This window comes from Carcharhinus amblyrhynchos, chromosome 33 (genome assembly GCF_965287045.1).
Source record: "Carcharhinus amblyrhynchos chromosome 33, sCarAmb.v2.hapA, whole genome shotgun sequence".
In the NCBI taxonomy this organism is placed as follows: Eukaryota; Metazoa; Chordata; class Chondrichthyes; order Carcharhiniformes; family Carcharhinidae; genus Carcharhinus; species Carcharhinus amblyrhynchos.
In genome coordinates this window covers 4,911,026-4,926,272 of record NC_137356.1, presented here as the reverse complement: position 1 = coordinate 4,926,272, position 15,247 = coordinate 4,911,026, and the positions used below count along the sequence as shown (strand labels likewise).

The 15,247-nt window shown below is 47.4% G+C and overlaps 1 protein-coding gene across 2 annotated transcripts in view; it reads left to right on the top strand.

The window, feature by feature from the left end:
• The window catches only part of LOC145360867 (noelin-2-like), a 257,857-nt gene extending 243,287 nt beyond the window's left edge, over positions 1–14,570 (top strand). For both annotated transcript variants that reach the window (XM_080216353.1, XM_080216352.1), the window contains exons 4-6: positions 1,418–1,637; positions 2,656–2,762; positions 13,804–14,570. In XM_080216353.1, coding sequence (XP_080072479.1) covers positions 1,418–1,637; positions 2,656–2,762; positions 13,804–14,481 — 1,005 coding nt within the window. In that variant the 3' untranslated portion in view covers positions 14,482–14,570. The remainder of the gene's footprint in view (positions 1–1,417; positions 1,638–2,655; positions 2,763–13,803) is intronic.
• The last annotated feature ends 677 nt before the right edge of the window (positions 14,571–15,247 follow it).

The following is a 15,247-nucleotide window of genomic DNA, read 5'->3' as shown; positions in this document are numbered from 1 at the left end:
TATCAGCTATTCCCCTTCTATTCATTTCTCCCTCCTGTGTTTAGTAATGTATCAGTCTCAACTCAGTCTGGATTCCTGGGCTTAATATTCTGTTAATTCTAGATTTTTTAAAATTCATTTGTGGGCTGGCTGGGCCAGTATTTATTGCCCATCTCGAGTTGCCCTGGGAGGGCAGTTGAGAGTCAACCATATTGCTGTGGCTCTAGAGTCACATGTAGGCCAGACCGGGCAAAGACGGCAGATTTCCTTCCCTAAAGGGACATTAGTGAATCAGATGCATTTTTCCGACAATTGACAATGCTTTCATGGTCATCAGTAGATTCTTATTTGCAGATACTTTCTGTGGGATCCTTTGTATGTTTGCTTCAGTTAACAGGCTTCATTGTAAGGTATTTCCACTGATTTAACTAATTATCCGAAGCTTTACAACCAACTTGACCACATTTTAGAACTCAACTGGGAATTCTGGGATGTGTTTGGAAATTGACTGCATTTGAAGATGCGATGTTAGCAGAAATGGTTTTTGTCATAAACAAGGTTCCATGGTCACAGCTGCCAATTGTTTATGTTAGTTGAAGACTACGTGTGCACAGCTCTTTCAGAACACAGATAAGAAGTCATATATTGTAAGTAACAATTATCTGTTTTTCAGTTGAATCCTGTACAAGTTCAAATTCAAGTCTGTATCTGGACCAGCCATCTGGGCTCTCTCTTGCTCTCTTTATCTCTCTCTTCCTACTTCAGTAAATAGCCTCTTTTGTTTCTCTTATGTTAATCAATAAAAGAGGTTCTGCTTGGGTGGGCAGCATAGTGGCACAGTGATTAGCACTGCTGCTTCACAGTGCCAGGGACCTGGGTTCGATTCCCGGCTTTGGGTCATTGTCTGGGGGGACTCTGCATGTTCTCCCCGTGTCTGTGTGGGTTTCCTCCGGGTGCTCCAAAAGGGTGCATTGGCCTGAAAAGAATTTCACAGTAACTTCATTGCAGTATGAATGTTTGTGACTAACGAATAAATGAACTTTGGACCAGTTGTGCCTGCAGCTGATCTAAGAAGAGATCAGACCTGACACGTTTTTGTACTGAATTCACATTCTACCATCTGCCATGGTGGGATTCGAACCCAGGTCCCCAGAACGTGAGCTGAGTTTCTGGATTAATAGTCTAGCGATAATACCACTAGGCCATCACCTCCCTCTGGTGACATAGCACCATGGCATTTTGCTTTAACCCAGTCGTGGGCTCAATGTTAAGCAATGTCGAAGCTGCCCTGTTTCTGTGCTAAAGTGTTCCTCGGATGAACATAAAATGACAGGGAGTGATGGAGTTAAAAGGTGAGAGTGAGGGTGTTTGTGTTTTTCGATTAGATTGTTCCCACTGCGTATTAACCGATGTAGCGAACTGCTCTGACATCCGACAGGAACTCAAGGAGAAGATGAACGAGTTGTTGCCGCTGATCCCTGTCCTCGATCAATATAAATCTGATGCCAGGCTGATCCTGAAGTTGAAGGAGGAAGTTCGGAACCTGTCGGTGGTGTTGTTGGGAATCCAGGAAGAGATGGGAGCCTATGACTACGAGGAACTCCAGCACAGGGTCATGCTGCTTGAGCAGAGGCTACACGCTTGCATGCAGAAACTGGGTAAAGACTTCATTCGAACAGCACCGACATCCATGTACTCACTCCCTCCCCGCTTCCTTTTTCACCCTGTTTCCGACAACTTTGGCACAGACATGATGGGCCAAATGGCCTCCTCGTGTCTCCGGGGGCGGGGGGGGTGGTGGGGGTTTAATTCATTTTTACAGGGCTTGGGCGTCGCTGGCTGGACCGGCATTTATTGCCCATCCCTAGTTGCCCTTGGAGGGCAGTTGAGAGTCAACCACATTGCTGTGGATCTGGAGTCACATGATGTGGAGATGCCGGCGTTGGACTGGGGTAAACACAGTAAGAAGTCTCACAACACCAGGTTAAAGTCCAACAAGTTTATTCGGTAGCAAAAGCCACTAGCTTTCGGGGCTTTGCCCTTTCATCAGGTAACAAAGGAGCAGCGCTCTGAAAGCTAGTGGCTTTTGCTATCAAATAAACCTGTTGGACTTTAACCTGGTGTTATGAGACTTCTTACTGTGTCCAGGCCAGGTAAGGATGGCTGATTTCCTTCCCTAAAGGAACATTGGTGAACCAGATGAGTTTTTATGACAATGGTTATCGTTGGATATTTAATTCCTGATTTTTATTGAATTCAAATTTCACCAGCTGCCATGGTGGGATTCGAACCCAGAACATCAGCCTGGGTCTCTGGATTAATAGTCTAGCAATAACACCAATACCTCAAGTGTTTAATTTTCCATACTTGAAGTGACCAATCTTTTGGATAGCTGCACTCCCTAACTCTCCCCTCTCCTTCCCCTTTCTTATCACCCCACATCTTATCCTTCCTTCCTCCAGTAGACGCAGAATATTGCCCATTCTCTATCACTTTCACTGAAGACCGTTCTTACCCCAAACTATTATTTTAAAGCCAGCTTGTCAGCTTTTGGCCTGTTTTTCTCCAGTTCAGCCTTGTTTTGGAACCTCGCAGAAGCAATTGGATATTTTACTAACACGCGCGGCAACACAGCCCCAGTGAAGATTTACCCATTTGTCTTTCCTTCTCTTCCAGGCTGCGGGAAGCTCACAGGAATCAGTAACCCATTCACCGTCCGGGCATCGGGCTCCCGCTTTGGTGCCTGGATGACGGACACTCTGGCTTCCAGTACAGAGAATCGGGTAGGTGGACAACTCGGGGTTGCCACCCCAGGGGCGAGGGACGCCAGGGAGCAGAAATGCAGGTCGAAGACAGCAGCGCTGGGGCTTGAGACAGCATCGCATGTGGGCATCAGAGGGAATGCTTTGATTTGATTTGATTTATCATTGGGATAAGGTGAAAAGTATTGTTTCTTGCACTCTATACAGACAAAGCATACTGTTCATAGAGTACATAGGGGAGAAGGAAAGAGAAAAGTGTGGTATGTAGTGTTATAGCCATGCGTAGGGTGTAAGACCATAAGATATAGGAGCAAGATTAGGCCATTCAGCCCACCGAGTCTGCTCCTCCATTAAATCATGGCTGATATGATTCTCGTCCCTATTCTCCTGCCTTCTTCCCATGACCCTTAATCCCCTTATTGATCAAGAACCTATCTGTCTCTGTCTTAGAGACACTCAATGACCCGGCCTCCACAGCCTTCTGTGGCAATGAGTTCCACAGATTCACTACCCTGTGGCTGAAGAAATTCCTCTTCATCTCTGTTTTAAAGGATCGTCCCTTCATTCTGAGGTTATGCCCTTGAGTTTTAGCCCTCCCCATTCCACATGCACTCTATGCAGGTCTCTCAGTATTCTGTAAGTTTCTGTAAGGGTAGAGAAAGATCAAATTAATGCGAGGTAGGTCCATTCAAAAGACTGACAGCAGCAGGGAAGAAGCTGTTCTTGAGTTGGTTGGTACATGACCTCAGACTTTTGTATCTTTTTCTCGACGGAAGAAGGTGGAAACGAGAATGTCTGGGGTGCATGGGGTCCTTGATTATGCTGGCTGCTTTGCCGAGGCAGTGGGAAGTGTAGACAGAGTCAATGGATGGAAGGCTGGTTTGCATTCTTTAGGTTAGCATAATGAGATGGAGGGTATGGGCAAAAATAGAGCACAGGTCACCAGAGGGGTGAGAAAATAATCGGTTTTCTTTCTGATTTATTCAGTGAGGTAAGTAATGGGAATTTACGGCGCTCTGTGCAATACCAGGAACCTCCATGCGATCTCACGCAATTGTGAAGCCGGCTACTGTGCTCAAGAGACGCCATTGCACAGGCGCCCTGATCTCCCAGTACACAGCATGCACTGATACGCTCTGTACAGACAGTGTATTGGGCCCGCCACTCCCCCACGGACATTGCCCACCTACCCATCCCCTGATTGTCACCCTGGACTTCATCTTCCCTCCCTCCCCCCCGCCACCTTCCCCCTGATCACTGTCCCAGCCAACCCTAACCTCCAGGATCGTTACCCCCACCGATCACCCTCCCTCTGCAGATTCCCCCTTTCCCTCCTCTCTACAGAGCTTCCCCTGGTCAGAGTCCACACCTTCAGGAACCTCCCCCACCCCCCACCCTCCGATGGTCAGCCTGGTTCTTCTCCCGACCACTCAGGGTCTTCACTGGCTTCCGCTCCCATTGGCGAGGCCACAGTGTGTCCAGTCCTCCCGTTGGTGGGGACCATCTATGACCCTCGCCAGTGAGGGCCCCCCCCCCCGCCCAACCCACTGGTGTGCGGTGGGGCTAGTGTAAGTGAGCCTGGGTGATAACGTTTGGGAGTCATTGATGAAATCAACCTCGCGCCCTTTCAGATCTCACCGGCAAAAACAATGCCGGTAAGATCACGAGATGCGAGAAACAGGGCGCAAACCCAATTTTCCACCTTTGGCTCTTACTGGCTCAGTATACCAACTGACTGGAGCTGCTAAAATCACAACCCCTAGACTCTGCAGTCCTCGCCTGATCAAACACTGAGATAATTAGTCTTCGGATAAGGGGCAGCAAATTTAAAACAGAGTTGAGGAGAAACTACTTCTCCCGGAGAGTTGTGAATCTGTGGAATTCGCTGCCCCAAAGTGCGATGGATGCTGGGACAGTGAGTAACTTTAAGGAGAAGTTAGATTTTTAATTGGGAATGGGTGGAAGGGTTATGGGGAGAAGACAGGAGAATGGGGATGAGGAGCATATCAGCCATGATCGAATGGCGGAGTGGACTCGATGGGCCAAATGGCCTAATTCTGCTCCTAGGGCAACACGGTGGCACAGTGGTTAGCACGGCTGCCTCACAGCACCAAGGACCTGGATTAAATTCCCGGGCTCGGGTCACTGTCAGTGTGGAGTCTGCACATTCTCCCCGTATCTGCGTGGGTTTCCTCCGGGTGCTCCGGTTTCCTCCCACGGCCTGTAAGACACGCTGGTTAGGGTGCATTGGCCGTGCTACATTCTCCCTCAGTGTACCCGAGCAGGGGCCGGAGTGTGGCAAGTAGGAGGTTTTCACAGTAACTTCATTGCAGTGTTAATGTAAGCCGACTTGTGACACCAATAAATAAACTTTAATAAATCTGCTCCTAAATCTTGTAAACTTTGTTGCTCTTTAAGGCCAGAGGGAGATCCTCCTTGCCTGTTGGCTGTCACTGCAGGCTGGTGGTTCCCAACCAGACCACCCCCCAAGCATGCCACAGAGAAAAGATCTAAAGTGATTGAAAAATTTGTGTAATTAAATTAATCTAATTAAAGCTAACCTTCACCTTCAGCTCTGCAGTCAATATCTCCAAGACCTGATGAGTCCAGGGTGTGTGCGAGCTGGGAGGGAGCTGCACGTGCGCTGTGTAGATTTTATACCTTGGGCAGACCCAAGCCAATAACCAACACGACTGGGAGCTGAAGACAGAGGCCCCCCCAAAGCGCCCGCACAGAAAGGGAAAATTCCAAAACAAAAGGGCTGCAAAAATTTCTGGGAGAAACGAGAGAGAGAGAGAGAGAGAGACAGGGTTCAAACAAACAGGAGAGAGGACAGCGGGAAGTTTTCAGTCAAGGAAGAAGGCAGGGAGAACAGAATTTCGAAGTATTTTTATAGCATGGAGGTGTGCAGCGGCAGAGATAAAGGTTTGAAATAAAATAAAAGGTTTTCAAAAGTTTATTTATTAGCGTCACAAGTAAGGCTTACATTAACACTGCAATGAAGTTAGTATGAAAATCCCCCAGTCGCCACACTCTGGCGCCTGTTCGGGTAACACTGAGGGAGAATTTAGCACAGCCAATGTGCCCTAACCAGCACGTCTTTCAGACTGTGGGAGGAAGCCAGAGCACCCGGAGGAAACCCACGCAGACATGGGGAGGATGTGCAGACAGTGACCCAAGCCAGGGATCAAACCCAGGTCTCTGGCACTGTGAGGCAGCAGTGCTAACCACTGTGCCACCGTGCCTCCCCTGATGTTGTGGGCTGCCAAATGATACAACAGGTGAACCCAGTAGACCCCAGAGTAAAAGATGCCTCACTTAGCTAATTTTTCAGGGCTCAATGCTATCTTACACTGGTGACCATGAATGGAATAATAACCTTTCTAATCTGCTTGGAGGAGCACACTTCATATTCGGTAACTTTCAGAATTGCTGTCCTGGTAACGACGCGTTTAACATTCCTGGCGACCTCCCTGGTAATTAATTTGGACGTTACTCATGACACTGCAACGGTCCATGTTCGAGCTGTGGGATTAATGAGTTGTTTTTACTCTTCGACATCAGTAATTATAACACTGAGTGATGCGACCAACGCTAAGTTGTTGACTAATCTAACCTCTCCCAGCTGACGTTAATTAATATCACAATGTTTCAGTCTCGTGTTTGCCAGATGCATGAAATTGAACGTGTAAAGAGGCGGGGGGGGGGGGGGGGGTGGGGGGTGGCAAAGCGATGGGTTACCCTTCCCTGAAGGAGCTCTCGATCAAAGAGTGATATATTATTGTCACACATACACTACAAAGTATTATTTCTTGTGCACAACACAGACAAAGCATGCCATTCATAGAGTACACAGCAGAGAAGGGAAGGAGAGGGTGCAGAATATAGTCTTAGAGTAATTTGATTTTGATTCGATTTGATTTGATTTCTTATTGTCATATGTATTAACATACAGTGAAAAGTATTGTTTCCTGCGCGCTATACAGACAAAGCATACCATTCATAGAGAAGGAAAGGAGAGAGCGCAGAATGTAGTGTTACAGTCATAGCGAGGGTGTAGAGAAAGATCAGCTTAATGCGAGGTAGGTCCATTCAAAAGTCTGACAGCAGCAGGGAAGAAGCTGTTCTTGGATTGGTTTGTATGTGATCTCAGATTTTTGTATCTTTTTCCCAAAGGAAGAAGGTGGAAGAGAGAATGTCCAGGTGAGTGGGGTCCTCAATTACGCTGGCTGCTTTTCCAAGACACTGGGAAGTGTAGACAGAGTCAGTGGATGAGAGATTTGTTTGAGTGATGGATGGGGCTACTTTCATGGCCTTTGGTAGTTCCTTGGGCAGAGCAGGAGCCCATACCAAGCTGTGATACAACCAGAAAGAATGCTTTCTATGGCGCATCTGTAAAAAGAGTCATAGCGGACATGCTGAACCTCATATGGACAAAATTGAGGCGTTAGAATAATGGAAGAGGATGTTTGATAAGTCCAAGCATGGGATAAAGAATGGAACGGTATGCTGAGGGTGAGATGAAGAGAGAGAGAGAGAGAGGAGTTTGATGTGGAGATTAGACCCTGACATTGTTATGTTGGGGCAAACAACTTGTCTTTACATTGTAAATCCTGCCCTTACTTGGTGCTAGCCCACTGGTCCTGGTTGTGAATAAAATGACCTGAAGCTGGAAGGGGACCTTTGCTCTGAAGAGGCAGAATCCGCTCTCAGGGACATTGTCCCAAAACCCACAACCTCCGGAGCCAGGCCAAGCTGGGTTGTGGATCTTACCAGATTTCGATCGAACAGTGCAGGGCCACGGGCAGTTCAGGTCAAGCTGGGGGCTGGAGTCAGAAGTCACCCAGAGGACAGCGTGCTCTTAGGCTGATTGGTGTAACAAATTGTCCCTAAATTAGTCTCCCCTCAATCTGGTTTCCAATGTGGAGTGCCATAAGCGTAGACAAGGGTCATGGGTGGAAGAGGGGACTCACAATGTTAAAATGGCGGCGCGGGCTCGTTGGGCCGAAGGGCCTGTTTCCCGTGCTGTGTTGTTCTTTGTTCTTTGTTTTTTGTAGGACAGGAATGGACTGTCCTGCAGGCAGGGAAGGGGATACCTAAAGTTTTTTTTGATACCGGAAGTTTTTTTTTGTTTCTATATTAGTGTCACAAGTAGGCTTACATTAACACTGCGATGAAGTTACTGTGAAACTCCCCTAGTTGCCACACTCCAACGCCTGTTCGGGTTACACTGAGGGAAAATGTAGCACAGCCAATGCACCCTAACCAGCACGTCATTCGGACTGTGGGAGAAAACCGGAGCACCCGGAGGAAACCCACACAGACACGGGGAGAATGTGCAAGCTCCATACAGACAGTGACCCAAGCCGGGAATCGAACCCGGGCCCCTGGCGCTGTGAGGCAGCAGTGCTAACCACTGTGTCACCCCCCCCGCTTCTAGTGTAGAGGCAGAGCGTTGCCACGTTCTCTAAGTAAGTTTGTATTCATTGTGACGCAAGAGTACATTATATAAATGTCCAGTGTTTGGACAGCTTGGGTGTCAGACACTGTGGGCAGAACTTTACCGGCACGTCTGCCCGAGGTTCGTACAATCCCACCCAAGGCCAACGGAGAATGCCGTTCTCCAAGCCTGGCCAGAATCAGGACGGGCGTGCCGGTAAAATTCCAGCCTGTGGGTGGGGTCTCCTGGGCACGCTCACCCCCAAAACTGGAGAATCCTGCCCGAGACCAACAGACATTGGCATGATCCGCACCGCCCCCCCTTACCCGCTCCGATTCCCGTATCATTACAGGACGTATCCCCAGTTTGTATCAAGCGACCTACACAAACCCCTCTCCCACTCCCGCCATTCCTAAAAGTCCACAGGATGCAACATTTCCGTTAGTATCCAAAGAAAAAAATAAATAAATTAGCTGAAACATTCCGGCTGTTAGCCCACTCAAGAGCTTAAAAACTAACAACGTGTCAAGCTTATTAGTCAGCCTGGCGTGTGGTTACGCATCAGAATTAGCTTGGGGAATTAATTAATGCTGGCTCTTCAGCGCTGCGCTGATATCACAGTGGAACAGAAGGGCTCTGAATCCCAGTGGATTTGGTCTGAAAGCATTTACTGCCTCCTCGTTTCTTCTAACTAACTCATTTCCTTGCGAGCTTTCAACAGTTTTCAAGTTGTTAATTACTTCCTGTTGAAAACACCAGCCGCGATTTTGATTGGATGACAGAAGCAGTTAGAGGGGCTGAATGGTCTCCTCTTGTGTGGGGCAATGTGCGTTTCAGTTCACATGAAGGGCGGGTTGTCAACCAATTAAACATCATCGATATGTTATTATTATTTCACTCCTTTCTATAAAGTTATTCAATTTTTTTCAATTCCACTGGGATATGGTTAGTCCAGCATTTATTACCCATCCCTAATTGACCCTTGAGAAGGTGAGGGTGAGCCACCTTCCTGAACCACTGCAGTCCACGTGTAGGTACACCCATGGTGCTGTTAGGAAGGGAGCTCCAGGATTTTGACCCAGCCACACTGAAGGAACAGCCGATTATATTTCCAAGTCAAGGTGGGGAGTGGCTGGAGTGGAACTTGTAGGTGGTGGTGTTCCCACGTATCTGCTGCTCTTGTTGGAGTTTGGAAGGTGCTGTTGAAGGAGTCTTGGTGAATTGCTGCAGTGCATCTTGTAGATGCACCGTGGCACAGTGGTGAGCACTGCTACCTCACAGTGCCAGGAACCTGGGTTTGATTCCCGGCGTGGGTCACTGTCTGAGTGTTTTCTTCGGATGCTCCAGTTTCCTCCCACAGTCCAAAAGATGGAGAGGTTTATTGGCCATGCTAAATTCTCCTTCTGTGTACCCAAACAGGCGTGGCAGTGTAGCAACTAGGATATTTTCTCAGTAACTCCATTGCAGTGTTAATGTAAGTCTACTTGTGCCATTAATAAATAACCTTAAGATGTTACTGCTGCCACTGTGTGTAAGTGATGGAGGGAGTGAATGTTTATGGATGTGGTGCCAATCAAGCGGGGCTGCTTTGTCCTGGGTGGTGTCGAGTTTCTTGAGTGTTGTTGGAGCTGCCCCCATCCAGGCAAGTGGGGAGTATTCCATCACACTCCTGGCTTGTGCCTTGTAGATGGTGGATAGGCTCTGGGGGAGTCAGGAGGTGAGTTACTCACTGCAGTATTCCTAGCCTTTGACCTGCTTTGGTAGCCACAGTATTTACGTGGCTATACCAGTTCAGTTTCTGGTCAATGATAACTCCCAGGGCATTGATATTGCAGGATTCAGTGATGGTAATGCCATTGGATTTGACTTGATTTATTATTGCGTATTAACATACAGTGAAAAGAATGGTTTCTTGCGCGCTCTGCAGACAAAGCATACTGTTCATAGAGAAGGAAAGGAGAGAGTGCAGAATGTAGTGTTACAGTCATAGCTAGGGTGTTGAGAAAGATCAACTTAATGAGGTAGGTCCATTCAAAAGTCTGATGGCAGCAGGGAAGAAGCTATTCTTGAGTCGGTCGGTACGTGACCTCAGACTTTTGTATCTTTATTCCCAATGGAAGGAGGTGGCGAGAATGTCCCAGGATCTTTAATTATTTAGTCAAGGGGAGGTGGTTAGATTCTCTCTTGTTGGTGATGGTCATTGCCTGGCACTTGTGTGGCGCGATTGCCACTTGCCACTTGTCAGCCCAAGACTGGATATTGTCCAGATCGTGCTGCATTTGAATATGGATTGCTTCAGTATTTGCAGAGTCACAAATGGTGCTGAACATTTTACAGTTATCGGTGAACATCCCCACTTCTGACCTTGTGATGGAAGGAAGGTCATTGATGAAGCAGCTGGAGAGGTGTAGAGTATTTCCTAAATTAGAAAGTGAAGATGTACAAAGGGAACTGTGTGTCCTTGTCCACAGCTCACTGAAGGCTAGAGTGCAGGCGCAGCAAGCTATTAGAAAGGCAAATAGCAGGACAGGTAGTGTTGAGGAAGCAGGGGGGCTGCAGAAGGACTTGGACAGGTTAGGAGAGCGGGCAAAGAAATGGCAGATGGAATACAATGTGGAAAAGTGTGAGGTTATGCAGTTTGGAAGGAGGAATGGAGGCATAGACTATTTTCTAAATAGGAAAATGCTTAGGAAATCAGAAACACAAAGGAATTGGGATTCCTTGTTCAAGATTCTCTTAAGGTTAACATGCAGGTTCAGTCGGCAGTTAGGAAGGCAAATGCAATGTTAGCATTCGTGTTGAGAGGGCGAGAATACAAGAGCAGGGATGGACTTCTGAGGCTGTATAAGTCCCTGGTCAGACCCCATTTGGAATATTGTGAGCAGTTTTGGACCCCGTATCTAAAAAAGAATCTAAGAAAGTGTCCAGAAGAGGTTCACAAGAATGATCCCTGGAATGAAGAGCTTGTCATTTGAAGAATGGTTGAGGATTCTGGCTCTGTACTCATTGGAGTTTAGAAGGATGAGGGGGGATCTTACTGAAACTTACAGGATACTGCAAGGTCTGGATAGAGTGGACATGGAGAGGATGCTTCCACTAGTAGGAAAAACTAGAAACAGAGGGAACAACCTCAGGCTAAAGGGACGATCCTTTAAAACAGAGATGAGGAGGAATTTCTTCAGCCAGAGAGTGGTGAATCTGTGGAACTCTTTGCCGCAGAAGGCTGTGGAGGCCGGGTCATTGAGTGGTTTTAAGACAGAGATAGATAGGTTCTTGATTAATAAGGGGATCAGGGGTTATGGGGAAAAGGCAGGAGAATGGGGATGAGAAAAATATCAGCCATGATTGGATAGTGGAGCAGACTTAATGGGCCAAGTGGCCTAATTCTGCTCCTATTGCTTATGGTTTTATGGTGTTAAATGGAATGGTAGCCTTTGTCACAAGGGGATTTGAGTACAGGAGCAGTGAGTCTTGGCTTCAATTGTACAGGAGCTTGGTTAGACCACACTGGGAGTACTGTGTGCAATTTTGGCCCCCTTACCTCCGAAGGAATATTATTGCCATTGAGGGAATGCAATGAAGGCTCACCAGATTTGCTCTGGGGATGTCGGGACTGTCTTGTGAAGAGAGATCGGGTAAACTGGGTCTGTAACATCTGGAGTTTTGAAGAATGAGGGGTGATCTCATTGAAACCTACAAAATACTTAAAGGAACAGACAGTGGGAGATGTAGGTAAGACTTCTCCCTTGATTGTGGAGGAGTCTAGAACCAGGGATTTCAAAATAAGGGAGATGCCACTTAGGATTGACTTGAGGAGAAATTTCTTTACACTGAGGGTTGCAAATTTTTGGAATTCTCTACCCTAAAGGACCGTAAACGCTCAGTCACTGAGTATATTTAAGAAAATTGGCAAGTCATGTTGCAACTATATTGAACATTAGTTAGGCCGCATTTGGAACATAGTGTTCAATTCTGGTCGCCACACTGCCAGAAGGATGTGGAGGCTTTGGAGAGGGTACAAAAAAGATTTACCAGGACGTTGCCTGGCGTGGAGGGCATTCGCTATGAGGAGAGGTTGGAGAAACTTGGTTTGTTCTCAATGGAGTGACAGAGGTTGAGGGGAGACCTGATAGAAGTCTACAAGATTATGAGAGGCACGGACAGAGTGGATAGTCAGAAGCTTTTTCCCAGGGTGGAAGAGTCAATTACTAGGGGGCACAGGTTTAAGGTGCGAGGTTAAAAGGAGATGTACAAGGCAAATTTTTTTACTCAGAGGGTATTGGCTGCCTGGAACTCGCTGCCAGGGAAAGAAGTGGAAGCGGATGCAATTGTGACTTTTAAGGGGCATCTTGACAAATACGTAAATAGGATGGGAATAGAGGGATACGGTCCCCGGAAGGGTGGGGGGGGCGGGGTTTTAGTTCAGATGGGCAGTATGGTTGGAGGAGGCTTGGTGGGCCGAAGGGCCTATTCCTGTGCTGTAATTTTCTTTGTTCTTTGTTGGTCCAGAGATTGATAGATTTCTGGTTCACAGTAATGGTTATGGGACAGTATGGGTGAAAGACATTGAAGTGTCCAATCAGCCATGAGTGTTATTGAATGGAAGAACAGGCTCGATGGGCTGAATGGCCTACTCCTGTTCCTATGATAGGAATGTAACACCTGTCCAAGCTTGAAGCAATGACACGATGTCAAAACGCCAGACTGAAACAGGAGGAAGTGCATTTAGATCCAAACACCAACCACCTCAGAATGTTGCTGCCAATTTTTAATGTTTAGTCACGGTTGTAATGTAGGAAATGTAACCAATTTGCAAATTCTCACAAAGAAAACAGCACTGTGATCGTGAACAGATCATCTGTTTGTTCATGGTGTTGATTGAGGGATAGATATTCTGCCAGGATTCAGGAGAGACAGCGCAGAAGAGGCCATTTGGTCTCTCCAGTCTGCATCAACTCTCTGACTTAGTAGTTTACCCAATCTATCTTCCCTGCCCAATCCCCTTAACCATACATTTAGCATGGCCAATTCACCAAACCTTCAGATCTTTGGACACTAAGGGACAATTTAACATGGCCAATCCATCTAACCCATACATCTTTGGACACTAAGGGGGAGTTTAGCATGGCCAATCCACCTAACCTGCACATCTTTGGACACTAAGGGGTAACTTAGCATGGCCAATCCACCCAACCTGCACATCTTTGGACACTAAGGGACAATTTAGCATGGCCAATCCATCTAACCTATACATCTTTGGACACTAAGGGGGAGTTTAGCATGGCCAATCCACCTAACCTGCACATCTTTGGACACTAAGGGGTAATTTAGCATGGCCAATCCATCTAACCTGCACATCTTTGGACACTAAGGGACAATTTAGTATGGCTAATTCCTCTAACTTGCACATCTTTGGACACTAAGGGACAATTTAGCATGGCCAATCCACCTAACCTGCACATCATTGGACATTAAGGGGCAATTTACCACTGCTGGTGCTAACCAGTGCGATAGGGAATCTTGTTGTATGATATTCCGACCTTGTTTTTAATCCAGTTTTCCTACACCGTGCCCCCTCAGTCATGTCGCTGCGTTCAAATTCTTCCCCCTTTTGTCTTGCAGCTGTGGTACATGGACGGGTATCTGAACGGACGCACAGTCCGCGAGTTCCGCTCCTTCAACGACTTTGTCAAGGGGGAGAAGTTTGTGATCTACCGCCTGCCCCACCCCTGGGCGGGCACGGGCCATGTGGTCTTTAACGGCTCGCTGTACTACAACAAGTACCAGAGCAACATCATTATCAAGTACCACTTCCGCTCACGTAGCGTGCTGGTGCAGCGTAGCCTGGACGGGGCCGGCTACAACAACACTTACCCCTACTCCTGGGGCGGATTCTCCGACATCGACCTGATGGTGGACGAGAGCGACCTGTGGGCCGTCTACACCACCAACCAGAACGCGGGCAACATCGTCATCAGCCGGCTAGACTCCCAGACGCTGGAGATCCTTCAGAGCTGGGACACGGGCTATCCCAAGCGGAGTGCCGGGGAGTCCTTTGTGATCTGTGGCACCCTCTACGTGACCAACTCCCACCTCGCCGGTGCCAAGATCTACTTTGCCTACTACACTAACACATCCAGCTACGAGTACACTGATATCCCATTCCACAACCAGTACTCACACATATCCATGCTGGACTACAACCCAAGGGACCGAGTGCTTTACACATGGAACAACGGACACCAGGTCCTCTATAACGTTACCCTTTTCCATGTCGTAAAGACATCGGGCGAATTGTAATGTGACAGGACACTCCTTTTTACATTTAAACATACCATTATTTAAAACAAAGACTGTTCAGTGTGAGTGCGCATGAGTCTTTTGTGTTACCAAATAATAAAGTCTAACTTTGAAATGGACACTTTGCTTGGTGTCTCATTCTCTTCCTGGTTAGGCTGCCTGTGGAGTATTGCATGCAGTTCTGGTCGCCACTCTACCGAAAGGATGCTTTGGAGAGGGTGCAAAGAAGGTTCTTGCCTGCTCTGGAGGGTGTTAGGTAAGAGGAGAGGTTGGATAAACTTGGGTTGTTTTCACTGGAAAGACAGACGCTAAGTTTGACAAAATTAAGTTTTCATGGAACATAGAATCGCTACAGTGCAGAAAGAGGCCATTTGGCCCTTCGAACCTCCACCGACAACAATCCCACCCAGGCCCTACCCCCTTAAACCTGTGCATTTACCCTGATAATCCCTCAATACTAAGGGACAATTTAGCATGGCCAATCCACCTAACTGCACATCTTTGGACACTAAGGGGTTATTTAGCATGGCCAATCCACCTAACCTGCACGTCTTTAGACACTCAGGGGTTATTTAGCATGGCCAATCCACCTAACCTGCACATCTTTGGACACTAAGGGACAATTTAGCATGGCCAATCCACCTAACTGCACATCTTTAGACACTCAGGGGTTATTTAGCATGGCCAATCCACCCAACCTGCACATCTTTGGACACTAAGGGACAATTTAGCATGGCCAATCCACCTAACTGCACATCTTTAGACA